At 33.3% G+C, this 12,444-nt stretch overlaps 2 protein-coding genes across 2 annotated transcripts; one reads left to right on the forward strand and one right to left on the reverse strand.

The window, feature by feature from the left end:
• Positions 1-1,423: 1,423 nt before the first annotated feature.
• LOC107483601 (uncharacterized) lies at positions 1,424-7,045 on the reverse strand. The gene is made up of 13 exons (XM_016104220.3): positions 6,664-7,045; positions 6,383-6,566; positions 5,965-6,033; positions 5,759-5,857; positions 5,542-5,621; positions 4,617-5,427; positions 3,806-4,497; positions 2,995-3,079; positions 2,862-2,913; positions 2,716-2,765; positions 2,383-2,430; positions 2,068-2,253; positions 1,424-1,940 (listed from the first exon to the last, which is right to left on the reverse strand). The coding sequence occupies exons 1-12, from the start codon at positions 6,969-6,971 to the stop codon at positions 2,077-2,079; spliced, it is 2,655 nt and encodes an 884-aa protein (XP_015959706.1). The 5' UTR covers positions 6,972-7,045; the 3' UTR covers positions 1,424-1,940; positions 2,068-2,076.
• A 4,640-nt stretch (positions 7,046-11,685) lies between these two features.
• On the forward strand, positions 11,686-12,420 carry LOC107483575 (uncharacterized). Its single transcript, XM_016104192.1, has one exon. It carries the CDS (start codon positions 11,686-11,688, stop codon positions 12,418-12,420), a length of 735 nt encoding a protein of 244 aa, XP_015959678.1.
• Positions 12,421-12,444: the final 24 nt, after the last annotated feature.

Genomic DNA, 12,444 nt, shown 5'->3' on the forward strand with positions numbered 1-12,444 from the left:
ATGGTTCTAATTTTAATGAGTAATTTTAGATAACTTTTTTTTTCAGCATAGTTAGCTTTTTTTAGATTATTTTATTTATTTTAAATTCTAAATCCTAAATTATAGACTTAAATTCTAAAGTTGGCTAATATTAGCTAACTAAAATTAGTTTCTTGTACTCTTTCTTTTTATTATATGAAAGAATAAATCCGTCGATATTCGACTAAGAGTAATTACTAGTCTTCAAGGATTTTAAAATCAGATATTTTAGTCCTAAAAAAAAATTAGGGTTATGCTATGTGTACACTAAAATTAGCCACCAATATAAAATATATGTTGAAATATAAATACACATTTAAAATAAATTAAACTACACATGTATTTATACACAAATATATTGGTGGCTGATTTTAGTAGTTGATTTTGGTGTATAAATAGCATTTCTCCAAAAATTAATACACATAAATTAATTCCTAAGGTTTTACTCCGGCAGACAAATCAGTCTCCAGTTCATTTTACGGCAGTATAATTACTCAGATCAGTCCCCAAGGATTTTAAAAACGGACATTTTAGTCCCTAAAGAAAATTAATATACAGATCAATCCCTAACGTTTTCCTCCATCAGACATAACAGTCCTCCATCCAAAAAATTATTATTATTATTGAGTGACTATATATATATATTATATACTTCTTTATATTAGAAATACATACATAAGAATTTAATGAATAAATTTATTATTATTTTTGTCCAAAAAATACAAAAAAATCATGATATAGTATTATTGTGCAATTAATAATAATAATAATAATAATAATAATAATAATAATAATAATAATAAATTAATAATTATTTTATTTTATTTTTTTAGATGAAGGACTATTATGTCTGATAGAGAAAAACGTTGGAAATTGATTTATATATTAATTTTTTTAGGGACTAAAATGTCCGTTTTTAAAATTTTTGGGGACTGATTTGGGTAATAACTTTGCCGGAAAATGAACTGGGGACTGATTTGTCTGTCGAAGTAAAACTTTAGGATTGATCTGTATATTAATAGTAATTACTCTTTGACTAATAAAAAAATTACATTCATTTATTGAATAATATGAATTATGGCAAGTCGGCTCCACCATTTCTCATCGTCCATGATTCAATTACTCACATAATTTCTGTTGAAGTTCTAGTTAGCATCTTTTTACCTTGAAGATGTAGCATTACTGTGTTCCAAAACTTCACCAGGGTACCCTTTCTTCTTGTCCATTAGTAAAGAGAAAATTACAGAAAATGATGAGAAAAAGCGCAAACGGTGACAATATAGCTCTCCTTCGGCCAAAAAGCGTGCACTGCAACTTTGAGAGCTTGAGCCTAAGACGAAAAAGAATGAAGACGATGCAAAATTTGATGGCATTACTTGGTAAAAATGTTGGAAGACTTCAAAAATTAAAAGCTAGGGAAGTACAGTAATAAGTATATTATCTCAAAAATTCACAGTCCACATCCTACATTATCAAGACCAAGATCAAGATCAATCTATAATTATGAATTGTAGTTCTCATTCAGCTTTCCAATATAAACAGGTTAAAATTCATTCATTTCAGGTGTAGGTCACCCATGTTTTGGAGACTGAATCCAAGATAGGTATGTCATGTTGATTAAGAGCACCTGATGGAGACACTGCCGAATTATAATTTTACATTATTTTTAATTATTTCTATCTCATACAACAATGTTAATATTGTTGTGCTTTAGTTGCCTGAAGAAAATAAGAAAGCATAAAAAAAGCCCTCTTATATATGTGAAGACGATGCTTTGTTGCTCATCCAAATATTAAGGCAGATGCAAACAAAAATGGCATTTACTCGTGCTATTCATCGATATAGCGCATGCAACTCCTGAACTTTCCTATTTTATTCATGTACAAAATGAAGACTTTGACCATGGTTCATCACTTCATCTCCTGTAAGATTGGACAAAAGAAAGAAACCGATCAAATTATATATTTTAGAAAAGAGTAGTTACAAGCAATTTGGCTTTCACAAACCATTAGAATTTTCAACTTTTTGGTATATGCAACGAAACTTTACCTGTTTAACTCAAACAAGCTGCACCACAGCAATGACCCTTAGGGCTCCATTTTGGAGAAGATCAGCAAGCTCATCAAATAATAGAGCAGTTCGCCAACCCCATCCTTTAGGAGCTTTAGGTAGAAGAGTGCCTGTTTGTTTAAAGCTTCCAAACACCATTACCTCCCTCTTGGATGGACAAATCAACTGAATGGACCAGGCAGATGGAAAACAAAACCATTAACCAGAATGATAACAGTATCAGGAACGACTAAAATAATAGAAAATCACAAACCACCACATGATAAAAGCATAGGTTCAGTACCCCAGCATTACCTGGTAGCGAGCAGTCACCTTTTCACGAGAGTCAACATACATGTGCACCTGAAAACACATTTCATAGAAATACGTTGGCTTAGATAGAATTCCAGAAGATTTATAATCAACGACACGTTATATATGGTATACACATTTAAAACAACTAAGAATGTGGCATGCTGATACTAGAACTCCAACTACTGGCAATCAGCACCCGATTTGAGTTTAAATGTACCTGATGGACAGACGTTACTCTATATTATCGAAATAAAGCAATTCATTTTCAGAAACAGAGTATGATTTCCAAAGTCCAAAACTATCTTTTAAATGCTGAAAATCAGTCCTACTTACCTTTCTATGTATATCAGTTATCTCTGCCTTCCGACGATGAAGAAACAAACCTGCACCAACACTAAACATAAGCTCCCAGATAGAATAAGAATTTACATACTTAATTCACAGTCCAAAGGTGAACATTCAATGCAGTGAGACATTACCCAGTGTACGCCTTCCCTGAGGGTCCTCATCATTAAAAGCCTGTACACTGACCTAAAGATTCAAACAGAAACTCTGTTCATATCAGAACACGTAAACTCAAGCAAGATAATATAGTGATTATTTTTTGCCAACCTTCCATAAAGAACCAGCATAGAACATTTCTGGAGAATGCTTAACCTGACCATCACCGAGTCTGTGCACATCCTCAAATTGGACCCTGTAAACCACAGCAAAAGAAACATTAAATGTATACAAATTATTTATTAAAATGAAAACACCTACACTGACTATGAACCTTTGCCAAATAGCCCCAATGTGATTTCAATTTTGACAATTTAACAGCCTCAAATTTCACTAAGTGGCAAATAAGTATTTAGTTTCAACTTTCAATGTTCAAATTAAAACCAATTCTAGTGAAAGTTTAAGCAAGATAACTGTCAAAATTGAGACAAGGGCACAATTTTGAAAGGGTAAAAACAGGAAGGACAATTTGCATTTTAACCAAACTACTAATCAAAACAAAAAGACCCCTACTATCTCACTCTAACTGCAAGACAACTTCTGTGATACAAGAAAAAACATTGGATATACACCATTAGCATGTTACAATATGCATTATACATAACCTACATTAAACTAAAACACCTAAAACAACACAACTTAAGGGAAACACAAAGGAGAGGAACAGAGAGGAACCTTCACAAGCAGGAAATAGATATAAAATCTCATGCACAGGAGGAAGATTGAAAGTTCAATGAAACATAGTGTAGCCAATGTGATTGTGTGTGAATATTAACCACACTAAATTATTAATACTGTGAAGTATATTGGCAGTAACAGAGGGGTGTCACCAACTGTGAGAGCTAAGGACATAAAACGCACAAACCAGTAATAGCAAAATTTACTTTAACAACTCTGGAAAGTTGTAGAGAGGTTGACTCACCCAAAGCGAAAAGGGGGGAAATGGCTTAAAGGCGTTTTCAAATCCAATGATATAGATGAATTATTTGAATTCTCCCATTCTATTCCACCGTTATGTTCTGGTGTCTCTAACATCTGCATAGGAATACCACCAGTACTTGGGCCTCCTGCAGTTCCAGACATTCTGCCTTGCATGTCCATTTCATATCCCCTTTGAGAAAGTTCTCCATGTACATTTATTCCATTAACCCCACCTTGACTTAATCCAACCAAAGCTGTCAATCCATCTCCAGACAGGTCGCCGTTGTGATCAGTTCGCATCTCTGAATCATCATTGGCTGCAGATTGCTGGTAGTTTCTGTTCCCAACACCAAATGGTACACGAGAAAAGACAAATCGTGTAGGAGCAGAAGCAGCTGCTGGAACAAATGTAGTTCCACGACCAATACCTGCAAGCCCATCTATAGCCCCTCTAACATGTACTCGTACAGGTCTAAAGATGCCATTTCCTTCACCTGGAGAAGGCTCGGCAACATATATATTGCCCATGTTCGCATGCATATTATTCTGGTTATGTTCTTGAATGTAAAATCCAGTGGAATTAGCTCCATGTGAAAATGTAAATGGTTGCCGGCAGGTGCAAGCCATACTCATAAGGGAGCAACTTTTGCAGGTATCAGCAGCAATTTCTTGCACCCTCTGACTAAGAAGCATCTAATAAAAACCAATAAAATTAAATTTCAAATATATTCTGCAACAGATGTTGGGTCATTGGTGAAGTCATAGGCAGTGTTTGTTTAAGAGGTGCAATGTAAATGGCAACAAAGAAATACCTGAAGCCAAAGACCATCATTCACAGCTTTGCAAGGGAAACCTAACTCTTCAAGTTGCTTTCTGACATTCAAAAGAGCCTCAAAAGACATGTTGCAGTATAAGAGAGAGCCCCCTTCAAATATGTTAAGAAATGCATCATATTCATCCCCATGATCTGCATAGTTTCTTTTGGAGTGAGCTTCAAGACGTCTTTTGCCAACAACTCTTCCACCCCATGAAAAAAATGGTGCTCCATATCTTCCCCAATCATTGGATGAGACCCCGCTAGAAGAAGAATTTGATGAAAAACGGTTTCTAGATTGATCCCTAACAATCCAACTATTGTTATCCAAATGGAAGCAAGATCCTTCCTCAGATGGCCCTTCCATAGCCACACCATTTGCTCCAGCAACAACAGGCATCTCAACATAGGAACATGATGTTCTGATGCCATCTGTATCAGATAATGAATCACCCATTGATGAAGGCCCTTCCATGTTGCAAGAGTATGTTGGTTTCAGGTTTGATGAGCTTGTATATGAAGCTTCTTCACTTTGTTGATTGGAGTTAGAAGCTGCATTGTTGAAGTCTGGAAGCTCAACTAGAAGATTACGGGCATTAGGATCCTTTAGACCACTTTTAAGACTCATTTGCTCTAGATCAGTTTCCAACCTCTTATCAGTGCAGCCGTCAGATACACTCTTCCCCTTAGAGTGCTCAGAATCAGAATGGATATCAGTTCCAGACTCAGAACTGGAACTTCCATGTTCAGGATGTTTGGCCTTCCACTGAGCACTCTTTGCAAGGAACACATACAAAGCCAACTCAAACCTTATAATGAAATTTGAGACAAGTGTTACACAAACAACGAAACTCAAGCTGTTAAAAGAAGAAAAGGAAAAAAAGTAAAAGAAAAACAAATAGAAGCTCATAAAAACCACCTACCTCTTCTCTTCACTTGGTATCCATAGTTCATCACTGGTCAGTAATGCATGCAATGTTTGAGATGAAAGTTTAGGAAGCACCTGCAACAAACAACCAAATGTCAACTAATCCAACATACTCCTCATATTCAAAACAAATATACATAACCAAGAACCACAACTAAAGAACGGTAAGCGATATTTAGAAGAATGTGATTTTATCTTCCTACCCAAATTACCTCTTTTAATTCCATGCCACCACTTTGACAAAGGTAGCCCCAACAAGCATTTCTTACACGCTCCCCATGGATGCCATAGTCCTGGTTCTCGGCAAACACCTAGATTCCAATCATACCCCACATGAATAACTATCCCAGTGATAGTAAAAATCTGAAAGATGTATTACTTGCAATTCACAATGAGGGTAGCATTATGCATGTTTAACCTGGTAAGCCAAGAAATTAGAAGTCCAAAGCTCTGATATAATGAAGTCCGTACATATTGCACACAAATCCTGCACAGAATTTTTTTTAAACAAAATTTAAAATTTAAAATGCATGAAATTGATTGGACTAAAGGTCAAAATGATTCTTCAAAGCGTCAACTTGATGCTCAAAAAAATTGGACACCTCAAATTCGTCCTGAAAGATACAAGTATACAACTAACAGTGAATAGAATTGGTCATTTCCATAAGTTCATGACACGTCACAAAATTGATCTATGCCACCTTCAACGTGTCAGAAGAACCACTTTGATTCGTGGTTGTATCTTTCATTGATCAATTGATCAATCAGAGGCGTCTAACCTCTCGAGAACCAGTACCAAATTGACGCACAACTATTAACCCAGAATTGATTGGTACCTGAAGGTCTAGGAAGGAAGCAGCAGCGAGAACACGAAAAGCATTGTTGTCGTTAAGCTTAGGGTGGTGGCCATAGAGATAAGCCAATGCCATAGTAATGGCCTCTTCGTTAACGTTTTTATCGTCCACGTGCAAAGTCACAACCGGTGCAGATGCTTCCTTCCAAGGTCCATGAAGCATGTTCCTAATTAATCAACAAATAAATAACATTTGCAATCAATTAACAAACCCTAACGGTTCCAATTGATGAGTGAATGAGTAAGAGTGAGTGAGTTGGTTACCGGAAATAGGAGCTTCGGGAGAGGAGGAGGCGGTGGAGGCGGAAGGTGGAGCCGAGGGCGTGGAGGAGGATGTCGGAGAAGGCGCCGGAGTTGAAGCCTTCGGATTGGATGTGATCACAGAGGGAGGTGAGGTTGCAGTCAAGTGCGCGGTCGCTGTTGCTGCTCTCAGAGTGGTGGTGCGAGTGGGAGGGCCGAATCGTCATTTTCATTTGGGTTGCTCCTCCTCCTGAGACCGGGTACGATCCACTAGGGTCCATGATTTTGGGGTATGAAGAAAAGGGAGATACAGATCGAAATTCAAAGGACATTCATCGTTTTTTCTTTCGTTCGTGTGTGAATGAAACTTCAGAGATGACGAGAGAGGGTCGTAAAATAGAAAGAAAAAGAAAATGGTTGGAAAAATCAGGATAAAATGAACAGTGACTTTATCTTTTTTTTTTTTTCATGTAATATAGCATGTACATACTAAAATTAATTATTAATTTAAAAAATATGTTAAAATATAAATATATACTAAAAATAAATTAAATTACGTATATATTAAAAAAAATTAAATTATATATATATTTATATATAAATATATTGATAATTAAGTTTAGTAACTGATTTTAATATGTATGAATAATATTTTTATTTTTTCATTATTATTATTTTCTTCTTTGGATCATTAAAAAAAAAGGTTAAAATCTACTTTTTGTTTTTTTTTTAGGATTTGTATATAGTGAAAAAAGTATAAATTGGTTTTTTAAAAATCAAAAGAAATATACTATTTTTGTAGTTATGATGATTTTTTTATACAAATTTTTAATATTATGTAGATGATTTCTAAATTAATAAAATTATAATGAGTGACTTGGAATAGTTCAATTATGCTAATAATTGTAAATATAAATTTAGTGAAAAATATGAATTTGTTTGTGATTTTTAACAAAATTATCACCAAAAGTAAATATTAAATTTAAAATTGTTATTTACAAAATATATAATATATTCAAATTGATTAGTAGATAACTATTGATAACTACATACGTTATGAATAATACAATTATTAATAATACGATGATATTATTTAATTTATTATTCATATAATTCTATTAATTAAGTAAATATAGTCAATCTTTTAATTATTTTTTATATATTTAAAATGGAAAAATTTTAATCTTTCTTTGATTTTAAATTAATATAGTAATTAAAGACAAAGAGGTTACACATATATTGATTTTGTCTAATTTTAATTCTTTTAAAATTAATAAAAAATAATATATTAACAAAATCTACACTCTTAATATAAAATTTGTATTTTCGTAAAAATATATATACATATGATGAAAAATAAAGATTTAAATTTAAGATTTCTTTTTTTTTACATACAAATACTTAGTGCCATCAAGTTAGTAATTTTTTTTTTGTAACTTAAATAAGTTAAGTAGTTAGTAATTTAATTTGTTAATCATAAATAAATAATATTTGATATTATAAAATATAAAAAATTAAAAATACCCTTTTACCTATAAAATTGTTTAATTGTATTACAAATTAAAATTTAATTTTTAATTTTAAAATATTGAAACTCCATATTTATTTTTAAAAAGTAAATATCTTTTCATATTAAACATAAAAATATCAAAATATTCTTCATGTAATAGTTTTAAAATTAGTTTTGTCTTTGGTAGAAAAAGTAGCATTTATAAACTAACGTTTCAAATTCCATATTAGTGGCTTATATGAATCCATACTATAGATATAGTAATTAAAAATTTGGCCTTATATGTATGATAAATTTCAAGTAGGTGGTGTTAGATTTAGCCTAATTTAATATCATAGATGAATAAAATTTTGTTTAAATTAACACGAGTTTGAAAAATTGTAAAGAACGATCACCATAAATATTTGTATTACATTTGTTATATTTTACAATGGATACAACTAAAATAACAAATAAGATTGAAAATAATTAAAGAGTACAAGAAAATTTTTTGAACTTTATAAACAAATTAATAAATATTTAGTTGTAATTATTATTTTAATTTTACTGATAATCAAGATTTTGTTGTGTATTTACAATTATTATAAATATTTTTATAAAATTTAAAAATTTTTATTGTATTAATAGTTACAACTAATAATGAGTAATCTAAATTCTAATTTTTTTTATTCAATCATTTAAATTTAATGAATTTTTTAAAATAAAATTAGTTGAAAAATTAAAAAGATTGATATTTGGAATTTAAATACATTTATGATTATTAATTATGATGCTTTAACTATTTATATTTAGAATTGTTCATATCAATTTAAATTAAATAGTATTTAATTGTTATAATTTAGTAAATCTTTAGTAGTGATAAATAAGTAGTGATCAATAATTAAAATTGTTTGTGGTAGAAGTAGTTAATAAATTATTTTAGTCTTATAAAAAAAATATACACGTATTTTTGAAGCTGTAGCGACCTTCAGTTTTAAAAATATAAATATAAATAAGTTATAATTTATTTTATAAAATTAGAATTTTTTATTTTTAAAAAAATTATTTTATTATCAATAATTGAACTAATTTTATAATAATTTAAATTTAATCAAATTCATATTATTATTATTATTATTATTATTATTATTATTATTATTATTATTATTGTATATAATTGCGTAAGTATATTGTTATTATCATTATGCATTAGGTTACGTGTTATATATATATATATATATATATATATATATATGGCATCTATATAATAGAGAAACCAAGACGGTTTATACATAATAATAATAAAAAAAAGCCAAGACAGTCATATATATATACATATATACATGAATATCGTAATAGAGGGAGGGGAGAACGTAACGAAGAGAAAAAACGTAAACTCTTCCGAACTTCCGGCTTTGATTTCTGGAAATCTATAACTCCAATAAAAAATCTAATTCGGTAAGAGTATTCATAATTTCCTCTTTTACATGTTGACACCATTTTTGATTAGTGGAAGTTGACAATGACGTAGCTCATATTTTCTTTGGATTTGGCCAATGAGAGTTTTAGGAGGCAAAGACGATTCTGGACGTTTTCTTCTTCGATAGCTCAGTCAGAAAGTTTCTCCAGAGTTTTGAATATTTTGATTCCGTACAAAGGTATGATTTTGGTTTCTCGTAGTTAATGTTTAATGTCACGTGAAAACTCAGGCTAGAAGACTTTAAGATAGGAATGAACTGAGTGAATAATTGATGGATTGTGTATATGGTATAAAATGTGAGGTTTAGCTGTTGTCAATAATTTGTTGTTGAAGTTGGTCGGTTTGGAAAAAGATTTAATATTGGTATTTGTTTGATTATGAAATAATTTGTTATTGGAAATGATTTGAGTGACTGAGAGGTGTTTGGTTTGATAGTTGGGACCCTTGAAGGGTGGCAGAAATTCGAGCTTTAGAGGAGATACTGCCAAAACTTCTATAAGAATTGGAGTTTGATTTGAGGTAATATTTTAAAAGAGAAAGAGATTATTATGTGGCTTGTATATTTGAGACTATTTGTTGACCCTCTGTCGCAAGATGTGACCGGGCACTTTAACTCCCCGGATTCCCCCATGGGCATGCATATGACCGGACACTTTAATTCCCCGGATTCCCCCATGGGCATGCATATAAATATGAATATTGAATATTATTGAGCTTGGAGTTTAACTCCATGGAATATTATATTTGAGCTTGGAGTTTGACTCCATGGAATATTATTGAGCTTGGGGATGCGCGCACAGAGGGACTATCCAATGGTTAACTACCAGGACTTGTCGGGTTGGCTGTATAACCGACAGATGAGACTCATCAGCCATAGGACAGGCATACATCATATGCATTTGTTTGTTTGCTTGAGTGTGCATTGTTTTGGTTTGCTTAACTGTTTAATTCTGCTTATCCGCTACTTGTTCTACTTGCTGTAAATGCTTCTCTACCTGTGCTTTTCTTGCTTGAACTATATGTGTATGTTTTCTGAGAAATCCTTCTTAGCGAAGGTGTGAGGAGAAAGGATTGTTCCACCAATGATTCGGAAGAGTAGAGGAGACAGAACGTGAATTATTATGTTAAAGTTAGATTCCGAATTAGAATACCTTAGACAACTTACCTAATTTCTGGTTTAGTTGAATTCTTAAGCTGAAATCTGAGTGTCGAAGTTCTAGGAATGCCTCTGGCTTTCCCGAGACCTTTTATATTAACTATGCGGGCACCTTCATCATACTGAGAACCTACGGTTCTCATCCCATACTATGTTGTTATTTTTCAGATGCAGGTCGAGAGACACCTCGTTGAGCGTTTGGGTATCCTCCTTACGAGCAAAGAACTGTCTTTTGGACTGTCATATTTTGTTTTAGGCTATGTATATATGTTTATAGAATCTCCGCATGTATATTTTGTGTTTTGTCCCTCCTAGAGGTCGACTTGGAGATATAGGGGTTTATTTTGTGGTTTGAGTTTTATTTTGGGTTGTATATATACATAATTATGTACTCTGGTCGGCCTTAGCTTCGCAGGTCGAGTCTGGAGCTTGCTATCTGAGTTTTGGAACTCTGATATGTATATATATGTGTTCAGTTATCTTTTGATTTTACCTGTCCATTTTACGAATTATCCATGCGAGTGTGTCACGATTTTCTGTTTATTAATTTGTTTAGCTTGTTCATCAAGGCTCCTAGATATGATTTCACCCAACTATATCTATGTAAATATCATTTTCTTTTAGAGGTCGTAATACCTTGCCACCTCTGCTTTACGACTTAAGCGTAAGGCCCTGTGTGGTAGGTTGTTACATTATGGTATCAGAGCAGTTCGTTCCTATAGACCCTGAGGGATGGACTGATTATGCTTCTGGGCATACTCTGGGTGTGTGTATGTGCTATTAGGATATCTGATTGATATATGTGGCATAAACGTTCATGAGCATGCATTTGAAACTTGAAGCATTAGACTTGCGATATTGAGACTGATCAACTTAATATCACTTGTTTGGTGTGTGAAGGGACCAGATGTCGACTCACGGATGCGGGGTAGAGGTAGGATAGGCACTGTTACTCCTGGCCTGGCAGGGAATGATCCAGTAGACTTCATGGCTGCCCTGGGAAATATGGCTGCGGCTATGCAGGCGACAGCCGAGGCACTGGGTAATCAGATAAACCAGGGTAATCACGGAAACAATAATGATGAGGACGGTCCCATGACCCTTGCTACATTTCTGAAAGTTCACCCTCCGACCTTTAGGGGAACCTCAAATCCCACAGATGCAGATAATTGGATTCAAGCTATGGAACGGGCACTGCAGGCTCAGCAGGTTCCTGAGGAGCAATGGGTTGAGTTTGGAACTTATCAGTTGCAGGGTGAGGCTCAGTATTGGTGGCAGGGGACACGACGTATCCTGCAGCCAGATGGCGCTGTGATTCCTTGGGAGGTTTTCCGAACAGAGTTCTATAAGAAATACTTTCCTAATTCAGCCAGAAATGCCAAAGAACTTGAATTGATGCAGTTAAAGCAGGGACAGATGACTGTTGCTGAGTATACTAGCAGGTTTGAGGAGTTATGTCGCTTTTCTCGTATTTGTCAAGGTGCGCCTGATGATTTTGCTGAGTGGAAATGTATTAAGTATGAGGGAGGTCTTCGAAGTGATATTCTGAGCTTCGTTGCACCAATGGAGATCAGAGTGTTTTCAGAACTGTTAAACAAAAGTAGAGTTGCTGAGGATTGTCTGAGAAAGGCGACATCAGATAAGAGTGATCAATGAATTTTTGTTAGGAGAGATCAGGGA

This window comes from Arachis duranensis, chromosome 4 (genome assembly GCF_000817695.3).
Source record: "Arachis duranensis cultivar V14167 chromosome 4, aradu.V14167.gnm2.J7QH, whole genome shotgun sequence".
Lineage (NCBI taxonomy): Eukaryota > Viridiplantae > Streptophyta > Magnoliopsida > Fabales > Fabaceae > Arachis > Arachis duranensis.